Raw genomic sequence first — 27914 nt, 5'->3', positions numbered from 1 at the left:
GGGTGAATGACTGTCAAGTTGATGAGGGATGCATTCAAACAGTGTAATACATCACGTACTGTGAGTTTATTTGGCCTCATTAAAAGAATACTAATACCAAGGCTAACATGGTGGGAGTGTTGCTAGGAGCGTGTCCATGGCAACGGGAGGAATTTAGTCACTGATACCAGACATAAGGCTTTGCAGAGATTCAGAGCGCATTTGTGCAATAATAGGAGGAAGTTGTCCTAAGGTACCTGGCACTCTGGGGCTAAATTCTTCCGTTGCCATGAATCAGCCCCCGAACAAACAAAAAAAGCCATTTAACACATTCAATTCAATCTGAAGATCTTGTGACTTGTTTGAGGGTGCCCTCTGTTGGTCGGAGAAAACTACAGGCAAAAATTCTCACAGAGTTTAATACTACAGCAGTTTCTCATGCATGTTTCTCACACTGCAACTTCTGGATGGGAAACTTTCTAGTTAACAGCCAAGTACATTTCCAGCCAGAAACTTGCTGAAAACTACATGTAGGATATAAAAACTGACACCTTTGCCTTATTAAATTTCGGTTAGAGAAGACATTCTGAATGCAACAAGAAAACATGATCAACAACGATTGCTGACAACTCTAAGGAATAAACCTTTGAAGTCCAATCTACAATTTTATCTACAACTTGGCTCCACAAGGACTCTTTCAACTTTTTCCAGGTCCATGTGAATTTCAATTTACGTAGCAGATGGATGGCTTCTATTCTTGAACGATTATGCATCTTTATTGTTTATACAGGTAACTGAATCGGTGCTTGCTTCATTCATATACTTTGGCATTTTAAAAAATCTTTCTACTTCATGCAGGCAACAAAAATCATTTATGAAATTTACATTGGATAACACATACCCAGACTACATGAAGCAAGGCAATGCTTGTAACTTCACTGTTTACTAAACACTGAACACCAAAATGCCGAAAGTTAATTTAACAATTTACTGTCCCATCTGAAAATTCAGTGCAAAGAAGCGTTGCATTTCTGCGCTACAGATAGAAAGAAATCCTCTTGGTAATACTTTACATACTACTACCTACATCTACTGAATAGCCCTTTCCCCAAATTTCTCAAAAATTCTACTAGTAACATTTAACTTCGGCCAAATAAGCTGCAAGACTAAATAATACAAGAACTCAAATTTTCTTTTATTTTACGGAGATGTGAATTAAATTAAATCTGCTGTGAAATACAGCTTATTTATTTTTCAAGCTTTCAAGTTCTTGTAACATTTGGAAAAACTTTGTAATTTTTTTTCTTTTGTTTTTTGTTTTTTCTTTTTGCACCATGAAAAAAAAGAATTTTCATCGACCAAATCTTATTAAGTGCTGCAGATTAGATTAGTAATTTAATTGCTATAAAATGTTTTTCTCCAGCATTTTTTTTGCCTGAAGGTTACTGGAGAGAATTTTAAAACCTTCAAAATATCTTCAAAAACTTATCAAAAACCTTCAAAAATATGCTCAGTCAAGAGATTCAATTAGACCATTATATCTGATGAGAAGAACTATGCTAGCAATATGCCTAAAAACCTAACTGTAAATTAAAAAAAAAAAGAGAGCCAGCATTTCTACTCATCAAATATTTTTCCCACTTAGGTAGTGTTACTTGGCTAAAATGTTACTGACAACCCACCAAAGGCAATACAGATATACTGAGACATTTTGGGACACTTTACCAACACTCAGCAAAAAAGGAAAAAAGATAAGCTTACAGCACCAACAGAGATCCCCTCCTCAAATTGTCTCTGCCATGGCTATGGTCAATTTTCAGTACTACACTCAGCTGAGAAACTACCTTTTCCCTTCTCCCTCCCAAAGTCCTAGTATCCAACTTGCTTCCATAAGAATCCACATGCATAAACAAGTTCTGAGATTTTTATTATTGCTGGCTGGAACAGAACAAGGAAACAAGGGCTTTCTAAGTGTATGTTGCAGTTAACAATGCATCAATGAAAAAATCTGACAATCTTGGAACTTTTGTGAAAGCTACATCGTTTAACTCCGGCAAATGACACTTGAAGTGTCAACGTGGCGAGAAAAAGTCACAGTTTCTGTGATTACAGTTCAAAATGTGACAATGTTGAACCTAAAATGGACTACCAAGACAATGCACAGGAAGCTTTTACTCCCTTTTCTAAAATTCTAATTGGATTGTGTCTACTGGCATGGAGAAAACATCGATAAAATGTGACAAATGTGAACACTTGTCAGCTACAAACTTGTGACAATAATGGCACACAATTGATGCTAAACAAGTTACTTGAAAGTGAGGTTTGGTTTTAAGAATGATTGCTACAACCCTAGAGATGCCATGAAGTTCTTTTGATGTGCAGGTACGTCGGGAAAAGAAAGTTATTATCTGATATATTCCCTACAGGTGTTTCAGTACTCAACTTGAGTAGCGCTGTAGTACATGTACTCCTACAAGTACTTGTGGAATTGTATTCAGCACTGTCATTTAAAACCCCAAGTGGAAATGAATTAATGCTGAAGCTTGGTGCAACACACAGGGTTAAGCGAGTTAAATATTACTGGAAGTCACTTTGTCCTGAAACACCCACTTGCTGAAGCCTACTTCTGCTCCCCGATGCCTCCTGTCAAATTGGACATGACAAAGCTTTGACAGGTGGACGATGCTTCATTAAATGGTCAGCAATGTACCAAGAAGAACTCCTATATCAGGAGTGTTCATGAAGGGCACCCAGCTGTCTAGCTGAATGTGTATTCAAATCTGCCATTTAATTTGGATACAAAACCAAAGGCTACGCTATCTTACAAATAACGGCTGAGAACGTGCATAAATTACTAGTATATTCTTCCTCCCTGTGTCAACTTTACCGGTTTGCACTTTTTAATGCCAATCCTTGTAATGTTAAACGGAAAAAATCTAAGCTGTAAAAGTTTGTTCTCCAATTTATTAACTTTAGCACATGTCATTGTCATCATTATGCAATACTGATTGAATTTTGAGACCAGAGTTTAAATTGAAATAAAAAACAAAAACAAATCTGAAGCTTTCTGCACCACCCAAGTCCACACCACCCAAGGGAACATCAATTTCTGAAGTTTTTTAATGCTGTAACAAACTTACAGGTTGGAGCTCCTATTTCTTTGCTGCAGTCTGTGGTAATTTGGTACTGTGACAACAAAGCCAACAAAAGTTGCAGTTACTCTCTACCTAAAACATCAAGACTTATCAGAACTATGCAAAATGTATTTCTTGTTTGAGAGCTTTGGATAATAATACACAACAAATACCTTCAACAAAAACACACAAAAAATGATTAATCAACTTGCACTCAATCATTGTCTTTAGCATCCACTGCTTTGGTTTAAACATCCACTAATTTATCCTCAACTAATATCTACTCACTCTCTATCATTGACATTCCATTAACTCATCACTTATGACCAGGATCAACAAACTCACTTTCCTCCAGTAAAATGACTAACTCATTATCCACAAATATGCAGCAACTTCCTCAAACCATCCACTAACCAGGTTTCAGTCAATCCATATTAACAAGACTCACCTGGGGTTTGGGGTTTTCTTGGCCAAGTCTTCCTCCTGGTCCATCCCGGCCAATGAGCGGAGAGCAGCGATGGCAGCTGCATCGTGTGATGCCTCCAGGGTTGGACCCGCACCATGGCAGACCAGCTTGGGATCAATGGACACAGCTACCACAGAAAGCAGCTCATTTTTGTTTGCCTGCGTGGATTGACAATGCCCAAGTATGTGTTAGGTTAACAAAGGACTGAGTGGATCAACAAATGCAAGTGTGGATTGCATTTGAAGCAGGATATGGGACGGAGAGAAACCCCCCGCCTTTGTGTTGGTCATTGTTTGATCGGAATCTCAGGAATTCTCAACAGACTTCTGGGGGGATGTGTTAGGTAACAATAGTCTAGAGTGTGTATAGGGATTGGACAGGTAAGGGGGGGGGACCACTCCGTCCCATATCTTGCCTGGTATAGTGGATTGACAAATGCCTGTGTGGTTTCACAGATGTCTGTGTGGATCAACAAGTGCCTGCATGTGCTGAAAAATCCCAGTAAGGGCTGAAAAATGTGTGCATGGATCAACAACTTTCTGTGTGGATCAACAACTGCCCCTAGTAGTCCAGCACATCACCAAACACCAAATGAATGCCTGTGTGGATCAACAACAACCTCTGTGCATCAGCAAATGCCCTTATCGGTCAAGAACTATTTGAATGGAATGACAACGAGTCCGTTTGTTTCACATGAATCCAGATCATGATCAGTGATCCAAACACTAGTTCGCACCATCCAGGCAGGATCTGGTGTAAGTGAACCAACTTTGGATCATTGATCGCGATCTGGATCCGTGCAAAACAAACAGACCCAAAGTGTGAAATCAGATGGGCTCCTCACTCCACACTGAGATATTCCAACAACTTGGCACGCACCTCTGGGAAGTCAGTGAACTGCACACCGAATCCCTGTGCCAGTCCCAGAAATTCCAGCTGCTGGCGGGGACGGACCAGTTTCTTTTCCACGAAGCTACCCGGCCGGCCCTTCATGATGCCATTGGCTGTGGGCGAACTACCCTGGTTCAGGAGCTCCCGGGCGATGTCGGAGGTCACGCTGCTCATGGTTGGAGAGGCCTTCTTGCCAATGGGTGTGCCAGTGATGGGGGCACCAGGGGCACGGTTTAGACCTGGGGCTGAAGGAAGACGAAAAAGACCAAACCAACAGTGTCAAAAGTCCGCAATATTTACAGTCAAAACAGGCCGAAGCCTTTCAACAGTCGGCTGCTGGTTCGGCGCTAATCACGGATATGTTCAGGTATAATGAGCATCCTACTTTTTCTTAGACCTGTATGAATATTGATTTTCCTGCTATATCAATATACCTCATTTAGAAAGTACACTTTCAAAAAAAATGCCCAGAACTTTGGTACGGTAATGGCATTAATGCCCATAACTTTGGTGCGCTGATGGCATTAATGCCCATAACTGTGGTACGGTAATGGCATTAATGCCCATAACTTTGGTGCGCTGATGGCATTAATGCCCATAACTGTGGTACGGTAATGGCATTAATGCCCATAACTTTGGTGCGCTGATGGCATTAATGCCCATAACTGTGGTACGGTAATGGCATTAATGCCCTCACGTTTGGCATTGCTGCCCTTTATTTCAAACAGTCCACCAATGTCAAATGGCAGTGCCCTGAAAAAAAAAAAGAAATTTCAGGCCTTTAGGACTGCAAAACGATGGAAGAACCAATCACCTGCAATCAACTGCTGTAAGTCTTTCTTACTTTCTTAACCAAAAAGAACGAATGATTTCAACTGGAAAATAAGGTGAGTTTTGCTAAAAGAAAGCCTACCGGGTGCTGCCGGTTCCTGTTTAACAGTGGGAGCCGTAGGCCCAGGGAAGCCAGCTGCCGTGTTGACGCCAGGCATCATGGGCAGCAGACCGGGGGCCAGCTTGTGGCCTGGTATGGGCGACTCCAACTTCTTCTTCTCTCCGCCTGCAGTGAAATAGAGAGGTGATCGTAACGCTTGGAAAATCCTGAACGGATACTTCCATGAAGAGCACACCCTGTTGGTTGGCACACAAGCTGGGCCACACGGATCACATGATCCTGGTTTCTTTATGGCCATCAGGGAATGCTCAGGATCCATTTCCCAGTAATTCCTATTTTAAGGACACCTATATATTTTTGTTCCATTCAAATGTTCCACTACTTACGAGGTTTGTGTCAGTCCAAAATTGCGTCTGCAGCCTTGGGGAGTCTTCCTTTGACACAACTCAAAGCCTAGCGAGTCATTTTGGGGAGGGCGCTGCGCAAAAATGTGAAATTCTCACCACTGTTGGCAGCTGAAGAGTTCAGACATAAATATGCTATAAACTGGCAGGGTCCTGGAAGTAGTGAGGATTGCTTACTCAACAACCCTACCAGTCTAAGGTCTAGAAACTGGAAAGATTCACTGGACAATCTCCACAACTGTGGCTGGAGACAACAAAATCCGATTCTTCACAGAATTTTGAGGAAAGGCTTAGAACAGCTACATCCAGCAATTCAAAAGTAGCTAACCTTTTTTGTCTGGGTCTTCCTTGAAGGTCACTTTTCGATCCCCTCCACTGTTATCGTCACCCTAAAATGATCAGATCACAATTGAGAAATAAACAATAACAGCCAATTGATTTAAAGACAATAAATAATGGATGCTGCAACCATTGGTTTGCTACTCACTCCATCAAAATTAGCCAAAAGGCCACTTTTTTCAGCAACTGTGTTTCAGGCTATATGAGAAACATCAAGTTAAACTCTTGGCTTTGATGCATCACTCATTTTGGCATCCCAATGAAAATGGACATTGTGTGGATGAATAATGCTGACGATTCCCACTGATATTCTTTGTACGAGTTTCTTTCAAAGGCCTGCTACTGAACAGTAGCTCTGACAACCTGTGACTTATTTTCACAGAGCGGGCCATACTTTCAGATTTTGTCTGTGGTTTCCTGAGCTCCACTCACCTCATTGCTGGTCTTGAGAGCGGATTTTGCCGGGGTGCTAGCGGAGGCAGGAGGGGTGGAGGAGTAGCCCATCTCCCTGAGCATCTCCTCAGCTGCTGCCCGCTTGGCTGCCTTCTTCTTGGGACCTTTGCCAAAACATGTCTTGCCGTCGGCTAACACCTGAGGGATTGAAGTGGGTATCTTTTGCATCAAGCTGTTACTTTCTTTAGGAAGAAAAAGGCCCAAGTACACAGACTATGCACTCAGGTTTTGCATACATTTGAATGCTGACTGGTCCACTACTGAAGCCATTTGGGAAACTTCAATGTGGGTATACGAAGAAGCGCCTTTATAGGTTCATTAACCCTAAAGATCCTCAATCCTTCAAAATCCTTCGGCGATTTTGGAGGATTGAGGCTGCATGGCAAAATTGCATTGCTGATTGCTAAGGATGCATATTCTGAAGGTTGGGGGTTGGATCTTGTCATGTGTTGTTCATGGAAGCAGTACACAGACTATGCACTCAGGTTTTGCATACATTTGAATGCTGACTGGTCCACTACTGAAGCCATTTGGGATACTTCAATGTGGGTATACGAAGAAGCGCCTTTATAGGTTCATTAACCCTAAAGATCCTCAATCCTTCAAAATCCTTTGGCGATTTTGGAGGATTTTGGAGGATTGAGGCTGCATGGCAAAATTGCATTGCTGATTGCTAAGGATGCATATTCTGAAGGTTGGGGGTTGGAACTTGTCATGTGTTGTTCATGGAGGCAGTACACAGACTATGCACTCAGGTTTTGCATACATTTGAATGCTGACTGGTCCACTACTGAAGCCATTTGGGATACTTCAATGTGGGTATACGAAGAAGCGCCTTTATAGGTTCATTAACCCTAAAGATCCTCAATCCTTCAAAATCCTTCGGCGATTTTGGAGGATTGAGGCTGCATGGCAAAATTGCATTGCTGATTGCGAAGGATGCATATTCTCAAGGTTGGGGGTTGGATCTTGTGTTGTTTATGTTCAGCCATGCATGAATTCATGCCCATATATGTGAAATCCTCGGTACTGCGGCAGGATACCATTCACACTGCCTTAACATAATCAGAGGAATTGCTGAAGGATTTGGAAGGATTGAGGCAGTGGGCACCCTTCCACAGAACATAATCAAGACATATCGCAGGATTTTGAGAACTGAGGCTTTTTTCATGGAGGCAGTTGGAGGGTTTTGAGGGTCTGAGGGTGTATCCTAGCCAAAAGGGCCTAGGTGGTTAGGGTTATGATCAGCAGCACACTGCCCTGCACACATTTAATCCCTGTGACCGAGTATAACATGTAGAAAACCGAGACCATGGTGCAAACCAATGCGTTCATGTCCAATACCCCCATCTTACAATGGTGTATAAACTATGTAGTGCCTAAACGGTTTGTGCACGTGTCTAATGAAAGAATGTGGCTTGCAGTGATCAGTGCTTCCAGTACGGGGTACCAGTGAAGAGTGGTTCAAATGCACACTTTGATTCATGGGCTATGGCACAGGGAACCGGTGAACATTAGATTCCTTTCTTTCCTCTTTACCTGAATGGTGAATTCCCGCCGGCGGTTGCGTGGACCAGGCCGGCCGGTGTGCTCTGTCACAGTTTGGTCTTCCACCACAGAGAAGACTGGTTCCTTCTTGTTGATGGCTTGCAGGATCTGCACTAGGCGGCTGATGGGATTCAGACCTGAGGCTTCGTATTCAGGATTTGTGGCACGGGTCTGAAACGAATTAAAATTAAAAATTTGCAGAATCGGAGAACTTTCCAAATATGAAAGTAAATGTTGACCTCGATATTTCTGTGGCAAAATGGTAGAAGGTGAGGTCTGTACAGTGTTGTGCTGATAGAAAACAGTTTGAACGGTTGGAGCAGCATTGCGCTCAGGTTAAAGCTCCAAAATTTCATTCTTGGGGAAATGGGTGGGCGTGAAAAACAATGGACATCACTAACCTTGATAAGGGACTTGCTCTTCTTCTTCTTGATCTGGAAGTACGGGCGAGGGCGCTCTACTTTGGGCATGGTGGGCAGCATCTGCAGGTTCTTGATCATCAGCTCGGCCGCCTTACGCTTGGCGTTCTTTTTGGAGTTGCCCGAACCTTCTGTCATATACTCGCCCACCTTGCACTCCACCTTGAAGCTCTTGAGGTGTGGGGGACCCTTTTCCTCTGTGACCTGCCAAGTGTGAAATTTAGGGGGTAGTTCTACAGTTGAGTACATGACAAGTATTTTACAAGTACTCACAGTTATTTACCCAGTCTTCATGAAAACCATCAACTAGTGTCAAAAATGTATTTCAATAATACTTCGAAGATAATCACAATAAAGGCTTTGTGTGGCAGCAATCTTGCAGGGCAGTTCTTTTGTTCCACAGGGAAACCTCCATTGTGTATACCCAGTGGAACAAAACCACTGGCCTGAAAGATGGCAGCAATGTAAACCCTCTATTGCTTCACTAGTACACACAAGTTATCTGGTTTCAATGTCAGTCACACACTATTCATACAACGCACCTTTAACCTTAACTGTGCCTTCTGGAAAGTACATGTATATTACATTACTTTATTTCGCTCTGACTTAAGATAATAATTTAACAGTGACAGGAAATGTCTATCTGTGCCAAATATATCTGTAAAGATATCCAGGTGCATAACAAGACCTGAGAAAGTGTCAGACCACACAAACGTATGATCTATCTGGCATGATAACTGTAGCTGCTGGCATAAAGGAACTCATGACAGTCACTGTTGATCTTACCGTGAAATTGACAGACAGGTTGTGTTGATGAGCCTTCTCATAGACAATGCTGATGTCTGATTTGAGTCCGTCTTCATCCTTATCTTTGACTGCAAAACAAGAACTAAACTCTAGGCGGAGAAGAGCAAATGACTGGAGTTGGATTGGAGACTAGACATTCAGAATGCTACACTAGTGTACTACCAAGTCTACTGGCCAGACCTTTGTTGGTGGTTTCCCAGTACGTCAAGACCTTTGCTAGAACGATACTAAAAAAAAGTGAGGAACTACAAACTTTGTGCTACTGGCAATCGTCTAAACTTAAAAGATAAACAGACACCCTTGGTGATATGGATTCCATTTCAGCAAATTAAAACACTTTCCTGCTGTCCACGACTTCATGCAAACATGCGTAACTGTGGAGTCTCACTCCCAACCTATCTGTCTACTGTCTCTTACCTGAGTTGATAGGAGGGTCCGAGGTGCTCACAGCCTGAAAAACAAGCAAACATAAAATTTCAAGAACTTTAAAAAATGGTCCCCAGAGCTACTTTCCTCACCACTTGCTCAAGGCCTTCCTTGAAAGGAATAGCTAAACCAGCATAAAGAAAGGTTAATTATGAAAGGTGCTAAAGCTAAAATGCTCAAAAAAAAAACAAAAGCCCATGGTTTACCTTACATTTTTCACAAGTCTTTTCATTTAATTTCATTACCTCATCTTTGCATTCTGGTAATGGATCGGCCTCAATGGATTTCAATGCTTTCAGGGCGGCATTCTGGCGGGCATCTTTGCGGGTGCGGCCTTCACCAATGAACTCTCTGTTCCCCACCTGAACTTTGACGTAGAAGGTTGGGAGAGGACCAGCGGACCTGCAAAATTGACCACAAACAACTCCCTGAAGTCTGTAATGCTTGTGACGAGCCTTAACAGGATAATTTTTCAACCCTGAGGACTGCACAAGATACTGTGCAGCCCAAACATGAGAGGCAAGGAAGGAATGGCAAATCAGTTGGCAACTAAACGAGTATTCCTCCTGACATCAGATGTACTCTCCAACTCACTCCATGGAGTCTTTTACGGATCAGCTTCGGCACCGTCCAAAGCTCTACATAAATGAGTAAACCCACAAAGAACAAGGGTGACACCTAAATTTGAAGTCAAACCTGTCACGGGTCAGGTTGCCAAACAAAATTACAAGTCCATTAACATATAACGCGGTGATTATTGACAAACTTCTGGGGACTTGCCTAAAAGATTGATCAAAAAGCTGTAAATCCCTTACCTTGGGAATCTTGGGTAATATGGTTGGCGCAGCCCTGGTCCCCCAGGGCCCCTGAAGTCACCAGGACCTCCCGGCCCCCTAGGCTCACCTCCCATCCCTGGGCCCTGGGGTCTCATACCTCCTGGCATAGGCAGCCCACCAGGCCCTGGGCCACCGTGGGGACCCTGGGGCCTGGGTGGGCGAAACCCATGCCCGCCCCGCCCACCCCGGTAGAAGTTGTGGAAGGGCATGGGGTCAGGGCCAATGGGGGTGTAGTGGATGGCCACGCCTGCTTTCATAGCCTTGCTGTTGAGCTCCACGGTGGCTGTTAGGGCGTTGGGGTTGGGCTGAGTGGACTTCTGAATCCGGGCCAGTTTGGGCTTGGGGGCTGGCAGGTTGCAGTTCAGCAGAGCCTGCTCCGCAGCCTGGTGCTGGGCTTTCTTGATACTGGTACCCTGCACAAGAAACAAACCTTTTCCTTTCAACAATGTTGTAAGTATTGACATGGGAAATAACCTTTGACCCCATATTTAGTTGAGAAACTGGGGTCTACTGTGACATTTCCAACAAGCGATTTTCATCTCAAAGAATACGGTGCAGCACATCAACACTTCCACAAAACATACAATTTCTGTTGGCAGCCCCATTTTTTTCAAAACCAATTGGTTGTATCCATGCTCACTTTGTGTGCTCCTCGTGAATGCGTAAGTGCAAGGAACATGCCTATATTACATTAGCAGTGAAAAATGTGCAGGCAGATGTTTACTTGATGACAGTAAATAGCAGCTGCTAAACAGAGAAACATTAGCTTCTTAGCAGTAACAGGTAACCAACCAAAATCTGTACAATGCACATTGCCATAAAAGCATGTAAATTTGCTGAGCAATAACTTTTGCCGAGATGCCACATGATAAATGGGGCCTAGACCTGATGGGGTTCTCACCTTGGCTTCAAAATTTTGAGTTCCTAGCACCAGCCTGACGGTGAATGTCTTCTCGTGAGCTGGACCGGTCTCTTCCACAAGCTCATACTGAGGCTGGAGGCGGTTGAAACGAGCCAGCTCATTCAAGTGGCACATGGGTGTCTTCTCTTTGGTGTTTGCCATGTTCAACTGTGAGAGAGAAACATATAACAGTTCCTTAACACTAAATTAATGCTGTTTTTCACAACGCTATGTTTGAAAATTGGATATTACAAGAGAATTGGTGTTGCTGTGATATCGGAGAAAATAGAAGGACCCTGTTCACATTGCACTTCTAATCTAGTTTACTGAAGCTTACTTGGTATCCCGTTAGGTTAAAACGCCTAGTCCCTAGCGTCTTTTACAAGGCAATGGACCAAATCATGAAAGTCCAACACTTGCTGTGCAATCCACACTGCTTTCTGAAAAGTTCACCGCTGAAGTGAACAGGCTTTGTCGATGGGCCTATTACACATGACGTATATGACGTCATCAGTACTGTTGCCATGACAAAATACACTGAATGCCCCAGCTTGCTTCAAAAATCCTGGAATGGGTCCATCATACTCCGTCAACATCTGGTCAACTCGGGCCTTCTGGACAAAGTCCATCAATATCCCCCCACAAGGGAGAGTGCACTGTGGTAGATAGTTGTAACACATTGCATGTTAGTTGGACCTATTCCTGCTATGCCATGTTGTTTAAATCATAATTTCTTGGTCAACAAGTTTAATCAGTTAGTTTTGACACCAATGGGTACGACGGGTTGTTCTGCATGATTGGCTGATTGTGCTGCGCTATCAAACAAACATTTCAAAAATCTCTTGACTCTCCAAAGCAACTTTCAGCAACAGTGAATTACATGTAGAAAGAAAATGTGACTGACTGATGGAGAAGTTACTGATAGGAAATGCAAACAGGTCGATAGTGCAGTGACTGACAGATTGTGCCAATCAACTGATCGCACTCAACACATGAACGTACCTCAGTTGGACCTGCCCCTGTTGCTCCTGTAGGACCCTGTATTGACAGACCAGCTGTTACAGTCTGGCTGGCCATGTTAGGTACAGGCAGAGTGGTGCCAGTCCCAGCAGCAGCAGTGTGCACAGGCATTGGGCCGCTGGCAACTGGGTGAGGTGAGGAGGCGTGGGACATGATCGCAAGATTTGCTGCCTAGAGAAAGAAAACATGATTATTCCTAACCAGGGACTCTGTCGATTATTTGAGTAATTGATCATTTATCAAACGTTCAAATTTTATTCATGAAATTGGATATCCAAAGGATAAAGTCCAAGCAATAGACAAAGGTATAAATTCAGTTCTTGGTTACAAATTACATTCATTTAACACACATTAAAGTGTTACAAGTAAACGAAGGAAGCTGAATACATGTGTTATCTGGAAACTTCAAGTTGACATGTGCTGTGTATGTATAACAGCCTCAAGCAAGCTTAATTAATATTGACAATTCTATAGCTCCAGCCAATGGGTGGATGACTGTTACATGAGACTTACCGCAAGAGGTTTTCAGAACTTCTTGCAACTCTAAGAAATGGCCCAAATCCTAATTAAACATTCCTTTTTCTGCAGCACCAGGATGATCAAGATGGACACCACTTTGTGTTGTTACATGCTGATGACTTCTGATTTTGTGTCATTACAGAGTTAGTCCATTTTTGCAGGGGTATCTACATGTATTATGTAGACATCGCTTGACACCCTACCCATCAACCTTATCCCTAACCCTACATAATACTACAAATTACTACCTGTAGTAAAATGTAGTACTGAGCACTTTCGCTTGTAAAAGGACATGACCTTATTGTTCTCAGAAGCCATCCAATACAATAGATAAGACAATGTACCATACAGTGCTGTGGCACTATGAATGCATGGTTTTATTGTTCTCTGTACAACTAACAACGGAAGTAACCTAGCCAAAAGTAGTAATCTGTAGCGCTACACTGTAGGTCCTTCAGGCTCAGACTATTACTTAGTATTTTGTAGTAGTGTAAGCCAAACAATATGCTTGGCGGTTAGAGCTAGAAGACTGGCCTGACAAATGCTCAGAGTTTTTCAAGTAAAGTTATTCAATATTTTCACTGCTAAATTTCACTCTCTGGACATGTTATCACTTCCTGATAGCTTATAAACCACTGCAAAGGAAAAGTGATGTCCATATATGGAACTCTTAGCGGGGTTATGTAGCCAGCCGTGGTGGCTGCTGTGCACTCTGAGGAGGACTGTGCACAACTTTTGGCATGTTGGTAGGAACTATAGAGCTTTAAATAAAAACTAGAGCCCTGACTCATGTACGAAGAGACGCCTGCTGGGTGCATCCATGTTTGTACACAAACCTATGGAAACCTCAAAATTTTGTATGGCGTTTTTACGGCTATTTGCATAGTTGCGTCTGTATTCTAAAATGATTCATCAACAAAGCAGATACGAAAATCAGTAAATGAGCATTTCATTTTACTCTATGTCAACAATGCAAATGCAATTAGAGTACATGATTTGATTTTTATTCTAGCGGATTTTGAATGTTCTACAAGCACACAGATTCAAATTGTCTGTACCTAGGCATGGACACTGATGGAGAATGAGAAGTTAGAGCTCTAGTAATTTAATACAGCTCTATGGTACATCGCAGGAACCAAAGTGATGGTCATTCCTTGTGAGATATTTTTAAAGCAAGTTACAAAATGAAACACAAATGACACAAGCATAACTGGAAAGTTTGACATTGAGAACTGAAGCACACTGAAAAGATCACACTTTCAATACCCCAACCGTAAAAGTTGTTAAAAGGTTGCTGGACCTAACCTTCCCCATTCACACAAAGTTAAACACCCATATGGGACTTTGTGCACAGAGGCTGTTGGACTTTGTTTTTCTGACGTATGCCAAACCCAATGCAAAAGTCAGCTGTTTGGGCCTACCAGACCTATCCCCACAGAATTTAACACTTTACTACTGTTTAATTCTGTGTAGTTGGGGAAGGTTAGGGTTAAAAAAATCAACAAGAGAGTTATCCTTTTTTGAAACACCTCCTGACACGGCACAACTAATTTTGTGAGAGATTCACACGGCCAACAGTGTTACAGCCAGCCATATTTTAGTGCAGGACAATTTAAAAATGGCGAACGGAAGGAATGAAGCGACTGGAGTCTCGCGGATCACGGCCAGGGGCCCCCTTGAAGAGACTCAGATTGCTTTTTCAGTGAGTTTTTCTCTCCAAATTGATTAACCCTTAACGCCGGGACTTTTTTCTGAAAGCCCACTCCGAGAATTCCAGCCTTGCTTGGCCACAAAGGCCACCTGCCAAACCGCAAATTCTCGGTTTGTGGCCCTGTGTGCTCTGTACACTTTGATTTACACAGTGAAAAGGCTCATTGTTTGGTGGCATGCGGCTCTATTCACGCTTCCACATTCCCGTTGCCTCTTTTCAAAGTGGGGACTATTGTGAAGCTGGTGATTATGATGCAAATTCGGCCTTTTCATTTCTTGGCAACACACAAAGGCCAATCACCATATATACAAGAGCATGCCTTGAAATAGTACTACCCCACTCCCCAGCGAAAAATGCTCCGGGCTACCTAAACTTGGTTCCTTGGTTGCCCGGTGGGCTAGCAAAAAATTCAGAATAAGCCTACCTGTTAAAACTTAGATCAAAATATATAATTGCTCGTCGTGATAATAAAATACAAGATCGCAAAAACTGAGTTGTTGTGAATGTGTTTTCAATTGTGTTTTTGAAACGTGTTGCTCGCGCGACAGGGCAATAAGCGACTGTGAACGCCATGAACAGAGTAGACTGGTGGGTTGTAGTACTGGTATAGCGTAGCACATGGTACGGCGCGATACGGCGCAATACGGCACGTGCACACTATTCTCGTTCACTGTTTAGGCCACTTCTGCTTCTGACTATGACTAATATGGACAAATCACACAATGTTAGTCAGGTAATCACGACGGCAAACTGGCCAACAATGTCCGTGTATTGCGTGGTAAGCGTACATGATGCATCCAGACGGGCGATAAACCACGTGCCATGGTAGGAACTCGTGAGCACAGAAAATAAATACATAAACAAGAGACCAACTTCTGAGAGTTAACTTGAAGAAATCCTCTTTAAACATCAATGCTTTTTCAACCTGCAGCTCTACAGCTGCATGCGTGTACGACACTGATGTAGTTTTAATCAACTCGCGACTGGGACGTAAAGACTGGTTAGCACAAAATTTCCATCTTGCATTCTTTTGCATGGGCGCGGCGTGGTGGGAACCAGGGCAGCTTTAATTTCATTTCATTCATGCGAAACGCGAATGGAACTCGTGCAAATGACAGAAGTTTCTTTTCAAAAATTGCAAATGAAATAGGAAAACATATAAAAACAAGCGTTTTAACACAAGAAAGGGTTGTTGAAATGTGTTTTGTGAAGACAGAAAAGACATTGGCATTAATTTTTTTTTTTACTTTTATAAATTTGTTTTTCTAACTTGCCAATAAAAATGTTAGGGTCGTGCCGAAAAGTAAGGGTCGGTCGGGAAACCGAAAACAGAAGTATTTTTTTGAGGGAAGAGGGCCTTATCAATTTTTCTGACCTTAACTGACCACAGCTAGCTACACTGGGCATTGAAGGAGTCCTTGAAAGCGTTTGATACGAAGTATACACAAAGCCATGTGCAAACAGCACCCTCTTCTGATTGGAAAAAGTTTTCTCTCGTTCACCGCGCACATGCGGAGGTCAGAAAGTAAGCAATAAGTAGCATTTGTTGCCGAACGTAAACAAACCCAAATGAGAGGAAAGGTGGAGCAAAGAGATGATTTTGATCCCGGCTCCGTCACCAGTGAGTCCAGTGACTTTTAACTAGCATGAATGCCTCTTTATTTATTTATACTATCAGCCTTTTATTTTCTGAAATGTCAAATTCTGCATTGGTAAGCTGATAACAAATTTCGGGTTTTTAACTTTTTTTTAAATACTTGCTAGTAAAATATCCATCGAACTAGCCCAGTGGCCTAGCCAGGAAAAAAAGTTAGCGCAAGGCCTGAAGAGCCAGGGTATGCTTTCTTTCACCAAGTTCGCTCGAGCATGGACCGAGAATAATAGCTGAAAAGTGGGCTGAGGGATCTCAATTTTTACGGCGACTCTTACCACTTCACGGTGCCAAGGGATTACTAGCTGAATTTTAAAAAAATGTTTCCAGCTAAAAATGCAAAATTTTCATAGTGACTACCGGTATGTTTTGCTGGGATTTTAAAGGATTTTTTTATGTTGGTTGGTGGGCTGTTTCATCAAGCTTAATGCCAGACGGTAGAATGCTGTGGTGGAGATCCCTGACCAGTGCCAACCAGCATACATGTAGCTATAACACTGCTGGCCAACCATGAAAAAATGGAAGAAAAACATGATGAGTGCATCATGTACATGTATGTCCAGAATTTAATCTTGGGTTTAAACAAGCTTAACCATGTTAACACTGAATATTTAGCAGATCTAGCCAAAGAATGGCTGATTAGTATACTAACTGTAAGAGTATTTTTAAAACTTCTGGTTAGGCGTGAGGTCAAAATACAAACGCTTTTGAAAGCGTTCAACGCTTTGTAAACGGTAAGCCTCACGGACGGTCAACATCAAACAGACGAACGCTTCAGCAAGGCTGGCCAAACCGTTGCGGTCGAGTGCACCTTGCACTTCGCAGCTTCCAGTAAACAATGGGCAGCTCATCGCATTACGGCATCATAGACTTCTACGGTCTGGTGGATTAGTCATAACAATAGCTCTTTACTTTGCAGCTCCACAGGAGGATTTAGATCGGCAGACTGTTTTAACTTCCTGATAAAACACGTGTATTGAGTAGTTGTATTGCGCTGTCGGTTTCCAGACCCAGTCTTTTCAGGTCTCAATACCCTGTAATCTTGATATTTTGTCTCTGCAGAATCGAATATACTAACTCGAAATAGTATTTACCTGAATCATACATGACGTAGTGTTCTGTTCGCCAACATGTAGTTACAGATAAAACCTTTTTTTTGGCCCGTGTGCACAAGCTGGGGCTCAGCATTGAGCACTTGCAGGTTTTCATGTGTAGGATCGAGGAAGACACGTATGCGAACTACGCGCTTTCTACTTAGAAGCTGCACCTGCACAATTTAAGGATACAAGTACATGTTTTTTCTTGAAGTCAATAGTACATGCGTGCACGTTGCAATATGTTTTGTACGTAACATTCTTTTGTACTCTTTGAATACTTTGTGGCTGCACAAAATTCTTGTTGGAAAAACAAACACGTCGGGTTTTATACTTATCTCTGGTGTTTGACTTTACCTATTAAACTTAAATGCACAGTAAATTAAAACAATGAAAAATTTAATCTAGTGCTGCCGATGAACCACCGAACCGAGGCAAAAGTCATCAAACAAGGCACTTTTGAGCCGAACCAAACTGTTCGGTTTGGATGTACGGCTTTAATAAGGCATTTTATTGATGGTACAAGGGAAAACATACAAAAATTCAAAAAAACTTTAAAAAACGACTTGTACGGTGTGCTCCACACGTGCGTGAACATACTGAAACTTACAATGGCCCGCATCATGAGATGGTAGTAAAAAGCATGTGGTGAGAATCACTCAGAAATCAACCAAGAACACGCAACGTACGGCATTGTCGCTGATAACATTTCTAAATTCTCACTACATCCAATCGTGCTCATGTATATTCAGATTATTATTTTATTTGCCAATCTACGATAGCCACGCCCTTACGTTCCATTTTAAGGTAATGACGTTCCATACTAGGCCAATGGTCTCATAAATGGAATGCAAAACGAATTTTGGTTGGATGCCGATCACAGTCGGACTCGCGCTCGATCCAAGGCATCCCCGGATGAAAATTTTGCCAAGCGGTTCAGTGCATGCTGTGCTTCAGCGCAGCGCGAGGAGATTTTTGTTCGCGCGGTGGCCTAACTTGCCTTTCAGTTGACCATGAAGGGTTTGATCGTAGTGCAGACGCGTTGTAATTGAATTTGCCAGATCTCAAATAACAAAATGCTGTTATACCTTCAAAAGAGGCTGATGGAAAATCGCCCCTTTGGTCACATGCACGCTGTCCTTGGAAGTGTTCCCCCTCAGATATGCAACGAAAGCCATTTTCGTAGTTATCAAAAGCCATCTATTTCGCAAAAATAACCAAAACACAATTTGCTCGAAATTTGATTTTAATCTTGTATTCTGTACTGGAGGAAAGTCCTAATTGAGCATGCTGTTTTTTTCTATTTGCACAAATTTTACGGTCGTTTTGTTGAGTCAAGCGTGGTCCGAACACAACCGCTTCTGGTTGGCAAAACACGGTTGGAAACTGTCACACCCTCGACGATAACTTTATATGGAATGTACTCGTAAACAAACTCTTGGCAAAAAGTTTATAGAAAAGGTATTCAAATCAAAGTTGCTCACGGATCGGGAGAGATAACAGATTCATAATTTTATACGTAGAAATACTTTATAGGCCTTTGCAGCATGATCGTAGCGGGCCTTAAGATGTCTCAGTGTGCATTGTACTTATACATGTGTGTACATGTCCGAACCCAACCGATCCGAAGTTCGGCAAAAAATGTCCAAGCCCTGTCTGAGCCGAATCAAACCTTGGCACATACTTGCGCACTATTTGATGCGGAGTTTGACATTTTTTTATTACCTTCAAAGAATATGGTACACGTAACAGAAGTTCCAAATAAATTCATATTGCGTCTATGTGAATATTTCCTTTCATAGACGATAGATTAGGGGGTAAATGAGGCAACCGTGTTTGGCATTCCCCGTCACTCCCGTATAAACGCATTTATTTTCCAGTCTAAAAAACGCTTAAACACGAACAATTATCTTGGGGCGATGCCTTTTTGTCATGAAATACCAACTCAAAACGTATCTGAAGCTAGATAAATGTCTGTAGCCTGGAATGCAGTTGATTTTGCGTCTTCCTATCACAAGGTGTTAACCACTAATCCTCACGGCCAGCCCAGGAAGGCTGACCGGGGCCAGTGAAGTTCTCCTTGAATAGGATCTTTTGTTCACATCTATGGCCATGCAGCTACAAACTCCATTGTTGTTAGGGTTGCTCGTGAAGCTAGACAGTCCAGGACAGACAGTTCTTTTCAAACCGTTGAACTGTCCAACACCAAAAGACGAACGGAATGAAAGGGGATTAAAACCAACCGTTCAACTGTTTCTAAACCGTCTGTATTTTGACCTCACGCCCTATCTCTATAAAACAGCCACAAATCAGATTAAATACATGTATCCCTTTTTAGCAGCTAGTAGAATATCCCAATTGAGACCATTTTTGCTTACTTATGATGCTTGTGATGCATTACCATTTTAGTTTTGTAGGGGGCGTACATGTACATGAATGTATACCACTGGTAATATACCGGTACCGTGCACTAAGCCCTGCCATACAGTGCCGACCATACGCACGGTACAGAGCAGAGCATTCAGGGCCTCGTTGGGCATCGACACTTGGCCACATCTGTTGTGCGTGCTCATCTGCCTTTTGTTCTCATGAATTGAAGGACCTGATTCTGCTGATCTTGTGTTCAGAAATGAGTTTGGTCATAATTACAGAGAAATTTTTGTTTTTCTTAAATTTTGTCCAAACTTTAATGGCTGGGGGAACCTACAAAGAAGAACGCCCCCCCAATATTTAAAAAAAGGCTAAAAATTGGGGGGGGGGGGATATTCAGTGTACTCCACAGGCTGTTTTAGCAGGGTTGACCGCCCTGCCAAAATTTTGGGCTGCCCAGCTAAAATTTTGCCACCCTGGTAAAATTTGTGCCGCCCTGCTATTTTCTTGAGTAATGTATTTTTCCCTGAATGTCTACTTTCTCAAGATTTTAATAAAAAAGACGTTTACCGCAGTTTGTGGATCAAGTCTGAGTTTACCGACGACGCTTATGATGTACTGACAATGACAAGGAACACCAAGTGTTGAGTGCAGCATGAGTCTATACGCAACGTTGCGTTATGTACATGTAAGGCATGTGTATTGGTGTAGACTGGTCCCACTCCTCCATTATCAAAATGTAGTAACGTTGACAACCAGTTTATTGAAGTAGAAATTCCTTAATGCAAGAGGGCATATTTTTCGGAAACTAGGCTGGGTCCAAATAACTTGGCTACGGCCTGATGTTATGTGCGAATCTATGTAGAGAGGTCGCAGCCAGCTTCCAATTCGTCGACGTGTAATTTAAAGCCACAGCCCAATGAATGATTCGGATCTCAGATCTCAGGTGATCGTTGGCTGCCTATCATTACGCACAGTCAACCTCTTGTCCCAAAAAACCACCGCGTATGTTTGGTACATGTACACGTACATTGTATTGCGCAAGCGTGTACATGTACACGCAGTCGTCGCAGTGCATGTGACTGGTGCCCGCAGCGCAACATTGTTTTGCGGAGTGTGCGCGAGCGCCAGTGGAAGGACCGTGCCATGCCTGAGCGGCCCCCACGCTCTGCTCCGATGGAGGGGTTGCTTCATTTTTATGACGTGAGCTGGAAATTGTAAACTTACCTTTGCCTGGACATATTTCTTTTGTCCTTTTTTATTTCAAGGGCACATTTTGAGGCTTGTTTTTACTTTGCCTTTTCATAGTCAACTGAGCATTGAGAAAACCACATGCTCTACTCATCTCATGTCTCGAGTCACTAACATAACTAAGGTTCTGCTAAAAATGCTCCGGAATTTAAAATAATTTCATCATCAAATCTTTCGATTAAGAAATTCCTCCTGAAGAATATCCTAGCCAATATTTCACGTTGTAAATGCAATCAGATTTGGGACTAAATTACAGACGAAAGTGGACTGGAAATTGCCCCAGAATGCACCACAGAGCATCTAGAATCCAAAATTTTCTGGGGCCCTTAAGCAGGCCCCAGACCCCACGTCATAAGGGCTTTGCACTCACAATTTTATCTACCACCCTGCCAAATCTTTCGGCCGTGGAGAACACTGGGAGGCAAAATCTTTCCAACTTAACTTTGCGAATATCTTAATTTGTCACCTCCATACAAAACTCTTTCTCGCTGAACACATGTATTACTTCCGCCTTGTCAGCTCAATGTGGCACATTATTCCATTGTATTAAAACTGCATGCCATAAGTTTTACCATTTACGATGTTGTCAATCATGTCAATCGACACGGCACATGTTTCACACGTACTCACGTCACACAAAACGGGTCATAATCGTCATGGTCAAGGACTGTCATGACGGTTCAAAACCATTGGAAATTCATCGATTTTTACCTTAAATATCGCTTCGATAACACCAAAACTTGAAACCACGTAACCTGCAAATCCAAACTGTGAAGTGGAGAGGGGTTAAACACACGACATTGGCAAACACTAAAGAAAACTTTGCGTGCTAAAAAACACACGTGTATTCTGTCGACCGAAGAACCCAGGCGCAGAGAGCGAAATAAAGAACTGACCTGGTAAAATGTACAATCCATGTTTTACAAGGAAACACGTCACGGCCTTGGCAGTTATTTCAACGTACAGTTGAGGTTCTCCTTGAACTATACTACGTTTTCAACTTCCAGGTTTTCTTTTTTGTTGATCAACAACTTTGAGACTAAATTAAACGTAGCATACGAAACAATGCATTTGAACAGCTTGATTTAGTGAAGTTTACGATAAAAGAAAGTACTGCCAACTACAGCCAACTACGTGCAAAGAAACAACATGATCGTCTCGGGTGAAACCTTTTAAAAATTAAAAGAAACGTAAAGCTCTAAATAGATTTAATGATAACGGAGGAATAGTATGGGAATTTCTTTTAACTGTAGTACGTTTGTAGTTCATTTTCTGTTTTGCAGATGCTATTATGCATGGCCACGGATTTCAGAAACAAAGCAGATCGACTCTTAATGGAAAGCAGCTAGCTTATATAAAATCAATAGGTTACCGGGAGGTTTCCCGTTTCATTCCCGTCATGCAATTATTATAGAAATGGTGGCCGCCTAAAGCTCAGAATTGTGTTCATTGGATACGTGAATTTGTGCGCCGTGTTTGACCCACTGTTTATCGTTAGCCAGTATCATATTATTTGAAAGAAGTGAGGCTGACGGAAGAAATAACCATGGCATGGTCTGGGGAGCAGAAGAGGTTGGAAAACAAGAAAAAGAACTTGGATTCAAAGATTCGGTTCAGTGCGTGGACGCCGATGAATCATGCACCGACGAATGACAAGGTCAGCACCCACGATATAACATGTTTAACTCATGGGTGCAGGGCTCGTTATACGTGCCAGTTGCTCAGAATGGTTACTTGAATCTGCGTGTCTTACATCATGGTGTGCTGATATTTCAAATTATTATCAATACTCCAGTTCGTTTAATCATCGTAAACTGATTAGGGCCCTATTTAAGTTGTTTGGAAAGAGTTCCGTATGTGTCTTAGACAATGCCCATTTTCCCTTAGAATTTTATAACAAAAAGGGATAAGTCCCATAAAGTAAAATTTTGCTGAGAAAATTCTGAGGCATTTGCTTAGAAAAACAGTTGTTTTTTTCAGACAAGTCTCATTGGTTAGTGCACGGGGCATCAAGTGTTGTCCATATATGGAACTCTTTCCAGTTATTTTGTCAGGCTGTATGATGTTTATTATTGGTTTAAAATTGTTTGCATTTATTTCCACACTTTGAGTGGGAAAAATTAGATATTGAAATTAAAGAAATTCAGACTTCGACACAGTATTTGTTTTAATTGTGACACTGAAAAATTCATCCATGTAATGAAAACCAAGGAAAAACATGAAGTTTTCAAATAATTTTTCAACTTTAATTTAGGCCTAAGCCTGTGAAATTTTGGGATCATTGCAAATTTTCTTCACTTCAGTTTCTTCTCCTGTGGCCATTTCAGGTTTATGAGGAAAGGAAAGATGTGTTGAGGAAATGGGTAAGTTGCATTTTATTTAAGTAATTAAAGCATGACAATTTTCCATTTTGATTATTTCACTATCAAAACGAGCATAACTTTTCTATTCACTGATCTGCTAATAAATGGAATTTCAACACTTTGCATTTTTTTAAAGTTCTAAATACCAGTTTAGTTCCCCAAATGGTTCTAACACCTTTTTGATTTTGATGCTTTGTTCAGTTTGACAGGTGGAATGACTCACAACGCCGAGCATCCATTGTTGAAATTATGGAGCGCTGTTCCTTGGGACAGCTACAGTTCATGAAGCAGATTGCAGTGTCCAAATTGCCCATAGTCTGTCAAGATTTCGCCAGAGAGCTCCCAAGGGCCATCTGCCTTTATATCTTCTCATTTCTGGATCCCCGAAGTCTCTGCCGATGTGCACAGGTACATTGGATATTTCAGATGAGGTTGTATGTCACACATGAGAAAGCTTTGAAGTATGTTCCTCAAGGTAGGAAATTTGCATTTATAATTTTTTTTCTTTGTGTTCACAGGTTTGTTGGTATTGGAAGTACCTTACTGAGCTGGATCAGATATGGATGCCCAAAGCACTACGGCTAGGCTGGTACCTTACCTTCTCCCCAAGTCCTTATGAGACAGGTGTATGGAAGAGACATTACCTGGAAAACGTCAGGAGCTTACATTATGTGAATCCCAAGGTAAGAGCATACCCAGATAGAATTAACAAAACAAAATCTGGCCACCTTGAGTATAGTTGACTCTAGATACACACTTACAACAACCTACTGTTATAAAAAGCAAACTTTGAAGTCCCCAGTTTCTTGAATTCCTTTATTCCCTGGTCCTTTTGCAAGATGATTCTGGTTATAATTTTAAGCTAGTTTGGAAGGTCCCAGCAACTAAGTTATGATGAGAGTTTGCTGTACTTGATTAAACCTTGAGGCAACAGGACAATCCAGAAATTCCATAAGTCCAAAAGTCTCATTTGATTTTGAAATTGAGTTGTTTTTTTTGCATGAATGAGTGAAACAATGGAAGCCGTACTTTTGTTTAAATTTTGTAGAGTTTCTATTCATCATTGAACAAATTTTGCATGCACATTTAGGAATCAAAGGTGCCAGCCAGTTTAGAAATGAATGGTAATACGACAGAAAGCCCCAAAACTGAGAAGACAAGTAAACGGGCCACACCCAAGCTGAGGAGCAGGCCCCCAAAGCCCTTGGACCACAAGCCGTGGAGGGTGAATGACCCGGTGGCTGACAACCTACGGAGGAATAACTACTTGGACAACCCGGACGAAATCCTCCAGCAGAGGTGAGGAGGGGTCTCAGAGTAACTCTTGATCCATCCTTTGGGTAGTTGCATCCTGGCAGTGCTGCCTGGATGTTCCCACCTGAACTTGGCGTTGGCTTGTCCTTGATGGATGCTGATGAGATGGCAAAACAAAAGCACTGATCAGTAGAAAAAGTATAAGGAAGAGCAAAGGAATTGAATTGTTCATTCACAGGAAAACTCTTTTGCAGATAGTTTTTTATGTACTTGGGCAGAGGCCTAGCACTTGCTGTCATCTTGCTCAAGACACTTTATCTTAAAGTTTTTGAGCTTGACAAAATGTTGTGGTAAAATTTATTTGGGATTTTGTAGGCAAAAACGTCTTGAGAGGAGCAAGCATGTGAGAGAACGCCGCAACTCGGCCTCAGCCTCAGATCTGACAAAGGACTCAGAAACGGCAGTGAAGAAGACACGTGCATCAGTCAACATGGCCTACAAACTCAAGAAAGCCAAGTCCTCATCCGTAAGGTTCTTGAAAAGGCAGGAAATATGTACCGGGCGGTGTTTTTCAAGGAGTAAATCTATCAAATTGGTTCCAAGTGATCACTTAACCTGCCTGGAATTTTGATCAGTGTTAACTTTGGTTTTTGTGTACTCTGAGCTATACATGTATTTACAATGTACCAGAAGACTAGCATATGAACAAATTCTGCAAAAAGCTCCAATTTTGAGCTTTCAATTGCTGAGTAACATTTGTCAAATTTTAGGAGTTTTCTTTGCTTAATGGGTCAGTGGTTTTCAGATACATTTTCACATTAAGAAGTTTTATTTTAATACAAAACGTGCTAATAAATAACTTATTCACAATGCAAAATTATTCAATGTTGATTTATTTCATTTAGAATATTGCCGGCGATGATAAGCCAGCATCCAACCTGGCTCCTGACAGACCCATGTGGGCCCAGAATGTGGGAAACTTGCACCCTGATATGCTTGTAACGGCCAACACCGTCGGGGGTAAGGATGCCTCAAGACGACCCCCACCCCTCACCAAGAACATCCCACCCTCGGCTGCCGTTAGGAGAAATGAACGAGACTTACCAGGTATTTTGTTACACTTGACTGAGTGGTTGTTTTGACAACTGAATTCCACACTGTCTGGTACATTTTTTCCAAGATAATGCCAGTCATTTGCACTATCTTTCCGTCAAACCCTCATTCATTCTCATCAAACATTGTTACAACTGTTGCATGGTTGTACTGTGTCCAACAGAAACCAATGCTGGAATAATTTGTGTCAGGAAATTTATGGGCATCTCCCTGTGATTGTTTTTATAATGTAATTTTTAACAATGAATAAACATTCACTCTTGGTGACTGGTTTAAAAAATATTTGCATCAATGTTTTTTTGACAGAGGGCGATCTGTTTCCAACTCGAGGATGGCAACAAATTGATGTTTCTGATGACGAAGGATGATGTTTCTCAGTGTCAGTGTTAACGTTAATTTTAGCTTTGCCAAGTCGTTCACAGAAACAGGTACATTAAGAAATCATGAAGCATAGAGCTATAATGACAGCTTGTCAGCAAATGTAAATCAATTTTTTGCAACCACAAGAACTGAACAGTACATAACTTTACCTTTTGTCATAACATGTGGTTATGCCATAAGATGTGGTTACCGGTGGTTAGAATATGCAAGGTTACATTTCAGAGTACTTTGAAAATGTTATGATCGGTAAAGGTATTTTGAAGAGTACATCATGGTTTAACTGCTGGAATACTTTTTAAAGATTATTTATTGCAATGTACAAGATGTCTATATAATTGTGCCTTGGAAAATTACAGATTTGGTGATTGGAAAATAAGCTTTTCAAAAATTCTTCCTTAAATTATAATTACAGTGTATTGTCACTCTAGGGAAACATCAAAATGTTTTGGAAGCTGACAGTTTGTTTTAAACTTTCTGTTAAGAGATGCAACCAAAATGGCTTACATATTTTTATTGTAATTACATAGGTTTTCAAAGATGCTGGAGAGTTGGAAGAAAAAAAATTGTATGGCCTAACAGTTGTATCAATAGTGTTGTAGCATCTTAATATCTTGGACTTACACAATTCAAAAACTATTTCGGAAATCATTGGCAATTGTCAGCATGGTAATAATGATATTTATGTTATGAAAGCGTGCTGTTTGTACATGTAGGCCCTCACACATTCCTACAAATGGCAGACTGAAAATGAAGCACGTCTGTTGAGTCTTAGGCAAGCTGGACTTACATTGGTCAAATTCACGCTGGTTAAGGATGTCTAGCTGTTGGTTTGTAGCCCGCCTACAGAGGTTGGTCACATACATGTATCTTAGACATGTCATGATGAGATTTGAAATGCACATGTATATCAAACCACCCTTGAACCAGTGGTCTTCGATCAAGCTTGCACAACGCTTGCCTGATATTGGTATTCTTTCTGTGACTTATTGGCAGATACAGATGTGAAAATGCAAACCTACTTCTGGTTAATCAAATTAGTCTTTAAAATTTCTAAAGATAAGCTTACTACATTATCTTGTAAATCATTTTTTTAAAAGATATGCTTTTAGTGCAATGGTGATGAGGGTATTCTAGTTTAACAGTGTCAAGAAGTGAGTTTTTAATGTCTGACTTCTTGAATGGTATGATGCAGTATTTTGTGCCATACAAGTCTCATGAAGGAAAAAAAATGGTACACAGCTGGATTTTGATCGTTGTAAATATGCTTAGCATCAATCAAATAATGAAGCCTAAGTTCTACAAGGTTAAATAAACGAATGGTATCAAAAAAGAAAAGCCATCTGTGTTCAGTGACTGTATTTTTCCATGAATGTAGTTTCTGGGAATCCATGGGTGTACCCTTTCCCTTCAATACCTTCATTCTAGTGGAAATTCTTCTCTGGATTAAGTCTCACCATTTCTCAGCATTTGGCCAATTTGCATTGAAACCAATAATCTCTATGGGGGACTAACAAGAGAAAAATACATAACGGTATCTTCATCATGAACATCTGAGTGTGCAGCATGTAATATAATTTAATGTAAATATTGTGGCTTCAAAAACTACTTATCAGCGTGCCATCTTGGGACTAGTTTAAATCAATGTCGATTGAACACGTATATAGGAACGGACAATATCTTCTGAGTTTCCGT

At 41.5% G+C, this 27914-nt stretch overlaps 2 protein-coding genes across 4 annotated transcripts; one reads left to right on the top strand and one right to left on the bottom strand.

Moving 5' to 3' along the window:
• Positions 1-37: 37 nt before the first annotated feature.
• LOC110987985 (double-stranded RNA-binding protein Staufen homolog 2-like) lies at positions 38-22003 on the bottom strand. 3 transcript variants are annotated; one of them, XM_022251196.2, is made up of 16 exons: positions 21823-22003; positions 12498-12686; positions 11496-11663; positions 10574-11007; positions 10004-10160; positions 9750-9783; positions 9312-9421; positions 8508-8729; positions 8098-8277; positions 6538-6696; positions 6095-6155; positions 5384-5527; positions 4459-4715; positions 3562-3737; positions 3120-3165; positions 38-2622 (listed from the first exon to the last, which is right to left on the bottom strand). In XM_022251196.2, the coding sequence occupies exons 2-15, from the start codon at positions 12666-12668 to the stop codon at positions 3132-3134; spliced, it is 2307 nt and encodes a 768-aa protein (XP_022106888.1). In that variant the 5' UTR covers positions 12669-12686; positions 21823-22003; the 3' UTR covers positions 38-2622; positions 3120-3131. The 3 variants fall into 3 exon arrangements, with proteins under 3 accessions (XP_022106888.1, XP_086989601.1, XP_022106889.1); XM_087133475.1 differs by having other exon boundaries at positions 38-3165; positions 12498-12682; XM_022251197.2 differs by having other exon boundaries at positions 38-3165; positions 9312-9400; positions 21823-22002.
• Positions 22004-22496: 493 nt separating this feature from the next.
• fbxo16 (F-box protein 16) lies at positions 22497-27557 on the top strand. The gene is made up of 8 exons (XM_022251219.2): positions 22497-22768; positions 23439-23474; positions 23676-23882; positions 23993-24157; positions 24565-24773; positions 25104-25254; positions 25634-25835; positions 26148-27557. The coding sequence occupies exons 1-8, from the start codon at positions 22658-22660 to the stop codon at positions 26207-26209; spliced, it is 1143 nt and encodes a 380-aa protein (XP_022106911.2). The 5' UTR covers positions 22497-22657; the 3' UTR covers positions 26210-27557.
• Positions 27558-27914: the final 357 nt, after the last annotated feature.

This window comes from Acanthaster planci, linkage group LG02 (genome assembly GCF_054643075.1).
Source record: "Acanthaster planci isolate LZ-2023a linkage group LG02, COTS_SCS, whole genome shotgun sequence".
Taxonomy (NCBI): Eukaryota; Metazoa; Echinodermata; class Asteroidea; order Valvatida; family Acanthasteridae; genus Acanthaster; species Acanthaster planci.
The sequence above is the reverse complement of the archived record's forward strand: the minus strand, read 5'-3'. Positions and strand labels throughout refer to the sequence as shown.